The sequence below is a fragment of the Sarcophilus harrisii genome, chromosome 1 (genome assembly GCF_902635505.1).
Source record: "Sarcophilus harrisii chromosome 1, mSarHar1.11, whole genome shotgun sequence".
In the NCBI taxonomy this organism is placed as follows: Eukaryota; Metazoa; Chordata; class Mammalia; order Dasyuromorphia; family Dasyuridae; genus Sarcophilus; species Sarcophilus harrisii.
In genome coordinates this window covers 563,612,699-563,624,809 of record NC_045426.1, presented here as the reverse complement: position 1 = coordinate 563,624,809, position 12,111 = coordinate 563,612,699, and the positions used below count along the sequence as shown (strand labels likewise).

Genomic DNA, 12,111 nt, shown 5'->3' with positions numbered 1-12,111 from the left:
CTCCCAAAGTTACCAAAGGCTACTCATCTTTCTGAATTTTAGCACCTTCCTTTTTATTGAAATCTGGAATGTTGGAACTGTAACAACTGTTTTATTGGCAGAGCTGTCCCTGAATGACTTTTTTAAAGTTCTCCATTTCAACTCCCTTTCTAATGGGAATGTCCTTTTGAATGGTTTGGAAAAACAGAGTTAGGAGGAATTCATTTACTAGCCAAGGATGGTTATTAGGCAATATGGGGTAAAATTCAGAACAATATGGCACTCCACCTTCTTTGGAGCATGGATGGGCCTCTTAGGTTTGCTACTTGTTTTCTAGTCTAAGACTTGCCAAGTGTTCATCCTGTCATATTGTTCACGGTCAGTCTCTAGTTGGGATTACTAGAAATAGCACCCCCCCCCCAAAAAAAAATTCTTTTATTTTAGCCTACTGGGTCCACAGGGTTCTTTCTTTTGCTTTCTGGCAGGTACTTTTTCTGCTCATTACTCTTTGAAACCATGCCTTGCACATGATAGGGACCTATTTGAAGTGACGCCATGGTGGTGAATGGGATCTGAAAAAGTGACTACTTCCCAGTGATTTCAAACCATCTTGAAAGGTCACCGAATACCTAAAACAAAAGGCCATGGAATCACTACAATCCTAAATATAACTGTTCTAAGAAGGTGTCATTTTATAAAAAAAACATAAGCTTCTAACATCTCACAAAGAAAAAACAACCCTTAAAAGTTAAACCTGTTGCGAGTAGAGAAAAGGTTAACATTATCTGTATATGTCTTTGTATGAATATATGAGCTGCTAGATGGTACAGTGGTTAGAGTGCCCGGCCAGGAGTCAGGAAGATCTGAGTTCAACTCAGCCCTCAGACACTTATTAGCTATGTGACCCTGGGCAAGTCACTTATCCCTGTTTCTCAGTTTCCTCATCTGCAAAAGGAGCTGGAGAAGGAAATGGCAAACCATTCCAGTATCTTTACTAAGAAACCCCAAGTGGGGTCACAAAGCGTCAGACATGATTGAAATGACTGAACAAACAAATATAAATATACAGGGTATCCCAAAAGTCTTAGTGTATTAAAGCTTATGTGAATGAGAGAGGGAGACAGGATGTGTGTAATTCACCCTAGATTCAAGTAATCAGACATTTATGTAGTAATTACTGTATGAAGTATCATGGTATGGTGGATAGAAAGCTGGTCTTTGAGCCAGGATGAACAGGGCTCTAAGGTCAATAAGTTATGTAGCCCTGGGTAAGATGCTTGACCTCTCAATGCATGAAGCAAGTCTCCAAGATAGTTTCTTAACTAGCGATCAGGAGGATATATGAATTTGGATGGGAAAAAATTATATCTGTATTTCAATATAATTGGCTTCTTATATAACTCTATGTATTTTACATAGATATTTATATTTATAAACATTTCTCTGACAATGGATTCTTTTGGGTTCATCAGACTTCCAAAGTGATTGATGACACAGAATAGGTTAAAAAAACCTCATCCCAAGACCTTTAGTTGCAAAGATGTTGGCCTGTGTTAGCAGAGCGAGTTCCTTTCAAGGAGCTCCCTATGCTATTGAAATCACAGACTCGATGTCTCTTCTTGTCTTCATGCAAGATAATGTGTTAAGTCAAACCAACCATAGATCAATTAGATTTACATTATTTTGGAAACTTCCTCACTAAACTGGAAAATAGAATAGCTTCTGCATTGACTATTCTCAGAATTATACAACACAAAAGCACCAAGCTTAAAAAACGGGAATCAAACATAGTTAAACATAACCTTGATTAACAAATCTTGTTATTCATGGATGACAGCTCAGTTAATAAGTATTTCTGGCTTGGATGCTGAACTGGAGGTTAATGGAGAAGTGGAAGCAATTGTAGACCTGAGAATTTGGAGGCAAACACACCCCACAATCCAAAAGGCATGCACAGAATTGGCAGCAGTTAGTTGGCTGTGGCGATATGATTCAGGTGTTCTCCTTCACCAGTGAAGAGTTACTATGAAAGAACATTACCTTAAGTGAAAATTGTTCCATATCTATCCATTCTGCTCACTACCTGTATTCTTCATTTGGAAAATTAACTATTCATTATGGGAAAATTACTTTTCATTATCAGCAATAAAAAAGTGAAAGTAGTCTATTAACCATCATAATTTAAGTTTGTCGAACAAACATGTGTTTTATATATTTGAACTCAATCATTTTTCATTCAGTAAATATTTTTCTGTCTATTAGTATTCAAATCTAAAGTGCATGGAATCCCAAGGGAATGTCAATATTGTGAGCCTTAAGGGGTGGTTTGATTTAAAAGTTGTTTTATACATTTGTTATTAAAGGATATTATATTATTTTGAAAAACCTGAAGTCTATTGCATTTCTCAAGGACTTTTTTCTCCTTAGTGGTTGATATAAGTGTTTTTTTGACTTGATCTTATAATCAAAATCAAGAATGAAAATAAGTAGGTGGCTAAAGTAACTGAATTATTATGTGCATAAATCTCTAAATGGGTTATATATAGGTTATATAAATATTAGAACTAGAGGGAGTTTGGACCCCATCTTTTTCTTTCTCATTTTTTGGGGGTGGGGCTATGTGGGAGGGAGATTTCTACAACAAATGACCACAAAATAGTTCTGATATCCAAAAGCCAGAGAAAAGCAGTGATTTTATCACAGATTGTGGCCCAGGCTATGTCATGGGTCATGTGGTTCAGCATGTGAACAGGAAGATGAGAATTGGTGAACTTTTGCCTCAATTGTGCCGTCCATCAGAGAACAAATGGACCAAAGCAACTTGTGCAGCTGTATACAGAGGTGAATGGATGAATACCTCTCACACAGAGGCTTTTGTGTCCTGGACATGATCTAGCATTATGATGGGATGCACTAGGCCTCAACTTTGTAGCAAATTACTAACCCATTATCACACTAGAACACAAGATCGTTTATCTTCTAATTCAGAATGTCACCTGTTCTTCATTTACTAGTCAATAACCATTAATTATACTCAGTGGAAATTTAAACAAAGTTTTTCCCCTCTGTGAAAACCAGCAAACCATTTGGTAATGACAAATAAATCTGGAGTTGTGTATCCCCCCTCTCTTTCTCATTCCCAGCCTGAAGTCTGGTACAATATGAACTTTAAAGGAAATGCCTAGAAATTGATAGGTCAAAGGCCTCAAATAGTCTGATGGAAAAATAAAGATTCTTGGCACTTACTGTAGTGAAAGTGAGAACCTTCTACAAAGATACATTTCTGTCTGTCTGACAAAAGCAGTATCAGTGGAACGTGTGTGCTTGGTATTTAAAACCATCTGTAACTGCTGGATTGATTTTATCTAATTGAAAAATTAGTAACAAACATTATTTACAGGAATAATGTTGTTTCTTCCTTTTTTAATTAGACTTTTGTTTTCTTTCATGTAACTATGTGATTTCTTTTGCTATTTCATTTCATATCATTTTAACATTATGAAGTATTTGGGGAAAAAAAGAACAAACCAAGTGGTCCATAAAGCTTTATGTCAATTTCTTCTAATTGTAATAATTGCAAGTTGAAGAATAGTAGCTTTTTAATTATTGTTTGTCCTAGTTCATTTGATGCTAAAGAAACATGTCAATATAAACTTTGTTCCAAACTGTAATTTACTATTTTATTACTATCTTTGAAAGTCTTTAGTGAATTAAATATTGTAAATATCAGAGTACTAATCTAGGATTTGGGTTGTGGGATATGGGGGTTGGTAGTCAGGTAAAGCCAACTGATTAGAGAGAGGCTGGCCCAGCATAACCAGCTATCTTCACATTTTTCCACACAAACAATTTGAACCCTTCCTCCATCCCAGCCTCCCACCTTCCAAGTATTCTGTTTGATCAAAATATATTGGATGAGAAGAGATAGTTAGACCTGTTCAAATGTGAAAGTATTACCAATTTTTACAGCAAGAAATATAGTTCAAAGTTTATATGGTAGTTTTAGAATAAGGAGAGCACTTTTTTCCCAGGTGGTACTCCTGCATTGTTGTTGTTAGTGTTCAGTCATTCAGTCTTGTCCCACTTTTCATGACCCTGTGTACTATATATAGCACATCACATCCTCCTATCCTCTACTACCTATCAAATTCCTGTCCAACTTCATGTTCATAAAGCAAGTAGATGATACAGTGGATAGAGCACTGGCCCTGGAATCAAGAGGACTTGAGTTCAAATCCAGTCTCTCAGATATTTAATACTTAATAGTTGTGTGACCCTGGGAAGTCACTTAACCCCAATTGCCTCACCTAAAACAAAACCAAGTTCATGTTCATTGTTTCCATCTATCATCTATCTATCTATCTATCCATCCATGTCATCCTCTACCACCCCTTTTTCTTTTGCCTTCAATCTTTCCCAACATCAGGGTCCTTTAAGTCCCAACTTCTCATTATATAGCTAAAATATTAAGTTGAAGATAATGTCAGGGTCATATGTAATACGGCCCAGTGACCTGTCTTCCATGGTTTTCTAAAATTGTCCGCAAGTGAAAGATACAAAACCAAAATGTTACAGAAGATATTCAGATACAATACTTCTGTGAGAATATGGTTGGTTTTATTTCTTTGAACCTGACATAGTCACTTTGGATTAAAAGGAATCAAAATGTTCAGGTGGCATGTCCAAAGAGAAAACTGATCTTTCTCAAAGGTTTTGATAAACTGATTTGGAGAATATTCACTAGCAACTAAATACCTATTAACATTCTTTTTCTTTAGGATTCTTTTTTTGTTATGGGGGGGGGGGGGTTGTTTTGTTTTGTCTTTTTTACTGTGTGAAAAAAAAAGTTGGATTGTTGAGGTTTTTCAAAATGTTTGTTGTTGGATGGTGATGGTATGAATATGGGTCTCTTGTTTCATATAATTATTAATCATTGAAAATTCGACTTTACATCTGGAAAAATTTACATGAAGTGATGATGAGTGAAGCAAGCAAAACCAAGAAAACATCGTACACAGCAACAGCAAGATTAGTAATGATCAGATATGATAGATTTGGCTCTTCTCAGAAATTCATTGATTTAAGGCAATTTCAATAAAATTTGGTTGACAAATGCCATCCCAATCTAGAGAGAGAACTATGGAGAGTGAATTCAGATTTCAGTATACTATTGTTACCTTATTTCTGTGTCTGTGTGTGTGTGTGTGTGTGTGTGGTCTTCCCTTTTGTTCTGATTTCTCTCAACATGACTCATATGATTTAAAAAATGATTGTACATGTGTAACCTGAAAAAAAAAATTCTACTTTCCTCTCTTTACTTTTTAACAGTTCGTAATTGCAAATGCACTACAATTCACAAATTCAGAGAAATAGAGCCTCATTCAAAGAAACAGAAAAACTTATTTCTCAATACAATACAAATATAAAAACCACTAGAGTCAATAGGATGGTCTGATACTAGAAAGATTATAAATCTATATGCTACAGAAATTACCATTTTAGTTAAGCATGTCAGTTTGAAACTGGCTCTGACTTTTGCTACTATTTTGTCTCATAATATCTACTTAATATATTTGGGTTTTTTACTTCATTTCTATTTGAAGGGAAAAGATAGAGAACTTTTTTGTGTGTTGTGGAATATTACCTTTAATTTTAGATATATGTCTATATGTCTATGCAGGAAGAGCACCTGAATGTTATCTTATGAAAATATTTAATTGTACAATATATGACTTTTATTTTTTTCTGTGAATATTAGGTAATTTCATTTTTTAAAAATCTCAGTACCACAGTTTATTATACATTTCTGATTTTGTGTTACAGAATCCTTCAATGTTAGCTTCCTGGAATTTTAAAGTAATCATTTTGCTGCTAAAAGTAATTTCTTCTTTTAAAGACTATCCCTTTTATTTCCAAATTATTTTTTCCCTGTCTTCTAGCTATGAAATAAAAGGAAAATTAGATAAGTCTTTCAACTGCTCTTTCTTCAGTATGATATAATTGAAGTAATTCTCCTCAGAGCCCTATATGAAACCAGTTATCACACTGTATAGAAGCCAGGCACATTTTCCTTGTTGTTTGAAACCATGCCTAGTTATCTATACATTAGCAATGCAGTAATACCATATCATATTAGATAGAAGCCACTTGATGAAATGCTCAGCCTGGGTTTATTTTTCTTTCTTTAGGCTATGTGGCTAATGTTGCAGACCGACGAGCCAGAAGACTTTGTCATTGCTACTGGTGAAGTCCACAGTGTCCGTGAATTTGTGGAGAAATCATTTCTTTACATTGGGAAAACTATTGTGTAAGTCTGCCTGGATTGGGAGCAGTTTTCTGTCCATTTGTCAGTCATTTGTGTTTGTGTACAGATTTCCTCTGTGCTAGATTTACCTAGCATAGAAAGACAGGCATGTTCAATGTTAAACACAGACTTGGCCCCGTCACAGTGAACTTCAGAATCCAAAGATGGCAAATCACTAAGATTGAGCCTTTGCAGCCAGGATGTTTTTGCCCCTGCCTGTGAAGCTCTGAGAAGAATATGAGAGCCTTTCATGAAGTTTGAGGTCAGGTTTTAATTGGAGCATTAAAAATATTTGGCAGAATCCCTCATCACAGGAGGGAAATGCTTTCACAAAGGTAGAGGGTAGCCTTAAAATTAATCCTCATGAAATTTGGCAAGTCACTTTTATCCTTGATGCTATTTAGTTTTCATTTCACTTGTCATTTTGCTTCTCTATAGCCCAGGAATTAAACACCTCTTTTAAAATTAATTTAGCATTCTATATAAAATGTTCTAGTAAGAAGCATTTTCTTAAAAAAAAAAATACCCTTTTCTCACCTTTAAACTTCCTTTGGGCACATAATATTGGTTATTCCAGCCCAGTGTAGGAGACTGAAAAAAACTAGTCATTCTTATTTAATTAGTGAAATCTACCTAAATTTATCCATATAACAAATTTCATTGAAATTAGTTTAAAATTACTGAACCCCTTTTTGAAAATTTATCTTTTTACATTAATATAACAGAAGGAAAGATATAAAAGTACATGTTGGTAGCTTTTTCTGGTCCAGACTTATGATTTCCTCAATGTAATGAACTCCAGGTATAGAAAATTCCTCCACCAATTCAATGGCAACAAGATATGTATATTTGAGTCTTAAAGAGTTCCCTTAAGGCACTGAAGAATTAATTGACTTGCTCTTCATCACTTAAGCCAGTATAAATCAGAGAACCTATCTCTTCTTGTCTGATAGGTCTAGCCCTCTATTTATCCACATTGTGATGTCTCTTATGAAAACCATCAAGTATTTAAAAATGGGAAGAATCAGCCAGTTGCTTCAAAAATTATGCTGAAAGAAAGAAATAGAAAGATGAGAAATAGTGATACATTGAGTTAAAATAAAGACTTTCTTCATTTGCTTAACAAGAATCTTTCCTGTGGTAGGCACTATAATCCTGATTCGTGCCATCAGAGTTAAGAACCCCTGTCATCGACATTCCCATTACATAGCTCTTCTATTTCTGAGTCATGAAAGAAAATATTGAGCTGGGGGTGCAGAATGTTTACAATGCATATTCTGCATAGTTTGACAGAAAATACAAAATTCCTTCTCAAGGCCAGATAATAAAATCATGATGGCTTTGTGAATGCTTTGTGTAATTTATATTTTATTGTTTATTATTTTTTCAATTTCCCTCCTTCTGTATCTTCTTTGGGCCCTCTGCATCAACATACCAATCTCAGCTGGAAGAAGGAGAGAAAAGCCACAGGCTCCTCCATGATGCTATGCCAAGGCTATTCCTTAGGCCATCAAAATCACTGGGTTGCAGCTGGTGAACTTTCATGAGGGCCGATAAGTTTTACTTGGGAACAATATCTCAACAAAACTGTGCAGAAATGAACAAAGAACACATTATGGTTTGAACAACATTTGAAAATTGGTGGGGTTAGAGGGGAGGTAATGTAGAGAATGTTTTAACTTAAGTTACTTTAGAGACCATTCAAGTTTAGGGAATTTGTTTGCATAGAACTTCAGGTATCCTTTTCAAGTTATGCTTTGATACTCTCATGGATCTTTGATTTGATAAACATGGGTAGTATTTTCATTGGTGCATTATACAGCCTCTCATGCCTTCTCATCCTGTGTAAGTCTCATCCACATTCTTCCTTGGAGGACCCATCCAAAATGCTCATGACCTTTCTCTAGGTTTTTGTTTTGTAGTTTTTGTTAATATTTTGACAATATCAGTGCATCTCTTATTCCTTTTTCTGATCTCATGTTTGGCCCATGCATTTTCTCCTAGTCAAGCATGTTACTGATGACATCTTTCATGATACTTCTTGATCACAAGCTGTCACTGATAACTCATGCAACCTGTAGTCTGTTACATGTATCATGCATTGGTCCATTGCCTTGTGAGCAACTCATGGGTTTGATTGTGTAATGAATTCATTGTAATGGTCTGTTTTTGCAGCACTAGAAAAATATTGGTATTAAGAAGATGGGTATTTGTTAGACACTAGCTTGGAACTGATGAAACTACTACAGCTTTCCCAATAGAATCAAACCTGCTTTCCGACCCCTGTTCAGTTCTAAGCCCATCTTATTGCTCATCTGAAGTGCCTGGGCAAGATAATATGTCCATTTGCATTTTGTAATGTGGATCATAGTCATTCTTCATCTATTTGGTTTTTTACTGTCTGGATTGTTAGACTAGTCTTTTCTTAGTGGTCACATCTCATTGAGGTAGATCAGTACTATATCAAGGTTCCAGTTGTATTTAAGTTGATTACAGCCTCTTCATGAGTCAGTTTAAGTTATTTCACAATTTTTGTGCCTATGCCCTTCATCCTTGCTTATGAACTATATAACAGGAAATGGAATGAAAACAGTCAACAGGATTAAAACATGCTTTTAGTAGATGGAAACTGATTAATACTTAAAATTAATATAGTTTAACATGTCAGGTAAGTGTTGCCTTTCAGAATAGGTTACATTTTAATTTTTAATCTCCATATCACCTAGACTCACAAAATTTATTTATAAAATCAGATTTATCATATCAATTTAAAACTCACATATTTAGGATAAAACCATATTTGCCATTTGTGTATAGTTTTGCCATCACCATTTGTTCACTAATAAGATATATTGAATTAGAGGACAAAACAATATAAAATCCAGAAAGTGACAGGAAAACAAAGGCCACTCTATGAATAAAGAAACTATTTCTCAGAGATGAAATAAGACTAACTCAGTCTGGGCCTGCTTCTCCTGATAGGTACTTTTCTTTAAGTTAATAAGGAGAAAAGTTATAAATATTTATTAAGCACCTACCACATTTCAGACTTTTGCTGAGCACTTCACAAATTTCTCATTTGATCCTCACAACAATCCTATGAAGATAGATATTATAATTATCCCCATTTTGCATTTGAGGAAATTGAGTCAGATAGATATTAAATGACTTGCCTAGGATTATGTAGCTATTGCATGTCTAAGAACACAGATTTTCTTGACTTTAGACCTGGCACTCTAGCCACTTTACTAGATGAGGTAGTTAAGATAACCAATTACAATCATTTTATGTGAAAGTTAATATATAGATCAGTTATCATAATAAGGAGAGCAAAAGAGTCTAAAAATACTGTTGTAAAAAAAAAACTTTTCTTAATTAATTGCTACATGGAGAGCTCTGGCAATCAAGGGCAACGTTAAGAGATACATTTTTTGGTAAAAATCTCACAGAGGACTGTTGAAGATTATGAGCCATATTACATAATAAAAGAGGCAAAGCAAAGAAGAGCAAGACCAGTTTAAAGCAATCTCAGTGAAACACTTAAGCAAGCAGTGGCATCCAAGCAAAGAGAAGATAGGCAAATAAAAACTACAGAAACTTTTATGACTCAAGGTAAATAAAGGTATTGTATTTGGTTATAATCATGAAAATAAGAGAGGAGATACAAAAACATTGAAAAGAGCAAAAATCAGAAAAAAGCAGGTAAATATGCATGTGTATATATACATGTAGGTATGTGTCTATACAAATATACATATAAGACACAGATAAGAATAGTGCTATTATGATTGCCTTTTCACAGTTGAAACTAAGAGTCAGATAGTATTAAAAGAAAAAGGGAACTCTAGGACATTATTTTTTTTTAACAATTGGGACAAAGGCAGTGCATAAGGATATTTGAAAACCAAGGAGAGGATGTTAAAGGAGCAAGTTTTCATAAAAGAGAAGGAAATTGTATTTCAACCCCACCTTGGGCAAGTTGGGCAAGTTGCTTAAGATGTCCAAATTTCAGTTTCTTCAACTATACAATTGGAAGAATAATTCTCACACTAACAAATAAGTTCAGTTTTATATGGGGTGAGGAAGAGGGTATGTGGAGAGACCTGATACATCTATCAGAAAGACAAATAATGCAGTTAGCCAGAAAGAAGTATAACTTCAGAACTCTACAAGGGCCCCTACCCCCAAGACCCAGGAAAAGAGCCACAGTCATTTAAAAAAGAATCCATGAAAAGAGAAGAGTTTTCATCCAATCAAGATATTTGAGTTAACCCTTTGTCTCATGTGCTCTCCTAGTTGGAGCCTACTTTTTTCTAGATAGACCATGTACCTGCAGGATGTGACATTTTTATACTGTCTTCTTACTATACCATCTCAGTATATATTCCTTTTTAAATATTGTATTTTAATGGTATATTATTTTTCTGATTATAAGATGGTTTTCAACATTTATTTTTGTAAGATGTTTGTTTTAACTTTTTTTCTCCCTCCCTTCTTTCCTTACCTCTCTTCTCCTCAAGACAGCAAGCAATCTAAGTTATCCATAGACAATCAATTTTTAACATCTCCATTACATATCTCTTTTTGAAAGCTTAAATAAAACCCAAAAAAGGGGAAAAGGAAAAAGCAGCTGAAATAAATCATGCCGGATATAACAGTTTTATAATTCTTGAGGTATTGTCCCTCAGAAAGAAAGATAAAGGTTAAAAAAGAAACCTGACATTTTAATAACTACCAAGAAAGGAAGATCAACAGAACAACTACTGATTTGTATGCCTATTTTCTCATATAAATATTCTTATAAAATTTCTGTCTATGTATATATTCAAGTCATATTAGAAGAGGGTATTATAAAGAAACAAACAGACTTTTATAAACAATATTCCAGAGTAGGCCATGTTTCCCTCCCACCACTGAATGGAAAGATGGTGAAGACAAAATCCCATTATGCTTATTGTTTGTTTACTATTTAATTTTTTAAAATTTCCTATTACTTCCAGAATTAAGCATAAAGCCTTCTATTTTGATGTTTAAAACTCTTCACAAACTAACCCCTTCCATCCTCCAGTCTTTTTTCACACCTGCTCCCTCTCCCTACACATCTATAATCCTGCCCCCCTGACCTGCTTACCATTGGCTGTTCCTTATTTTTCATCTGGTTACACTATTTCTTATGTTCTTGACTTTCACATTAATTGTTCCCCATGTCTGGAGGATGTTTCTGCTTCTTATTTTCTCTTACTTCAAGATTTGTTTAAATTCCATCTTCTTCAGGAGGCTTCTTTCACCCCACCCCACCCCCACTGACTGCTAATGCCTTTCTTTCTAAGCTTATCTTCATCTGCTCTCCAAATAAAATAAAATAAAATAAAATGAAGTCTTAGTACACTTTTCAGCTTTTAATAACAGAAAACTTCACTTAAGACTTTTGTATCTTATTCATACTTAGTTCTCTTATCACGTGCAGCTAGATAGCTTGTTGGATAGAACACTGGGGTCTGGAATCTTGAAGACTTATTTTCCTGAGGTCAAATCCAGCTTAACAAGTCACTTAATTTCTGTTTCCTCAGCTGTAAAATGGGGAACATAACAGAACCTATCTCACAGGGTCTTCATAGTCATTGAATGAGATAACATTTGTAAAATGCTTAACCCAGTATCTCTTTTATGAAGAACTCACACAGGGCAACCGCTCACATGATAGTCAGAAAAAAGTGATACAAGGACACTCTCAAAGTCTCTCTTTAAGAACTTTAGAATTGTTTGTATGATATGGGAGACACTGGCACAGGACTGCCCAGCATAGTGTGCCCTCATCAGAGAAAGTG

The 12,111-nt window shown here is 34.8% G+C and overlaps 1 protein-coding gene across 1 annotated transcript in view; it reads left to right on the top strand.

The window, feature by feature from the left end:
- The window catches only part of GMDS (GDP-mannose 4,6-dehydratase), a 739,822-nt gene that overhangs the window by 588,561 nt on the left and 139,150 nt on the right, over positions 1-12,111 (top strand). Inside the window, exon 8 of the mRNA XM_031946945.1 lies at positions 6,168-6,286. Within this exon, the coding sequence (XP_031802805.1) occupies positions 6,168-6,286 (119 nt within the window). The remainder of the gene's footprint in view (positions 1-6,167; positions 6,287-12,111) is intronic.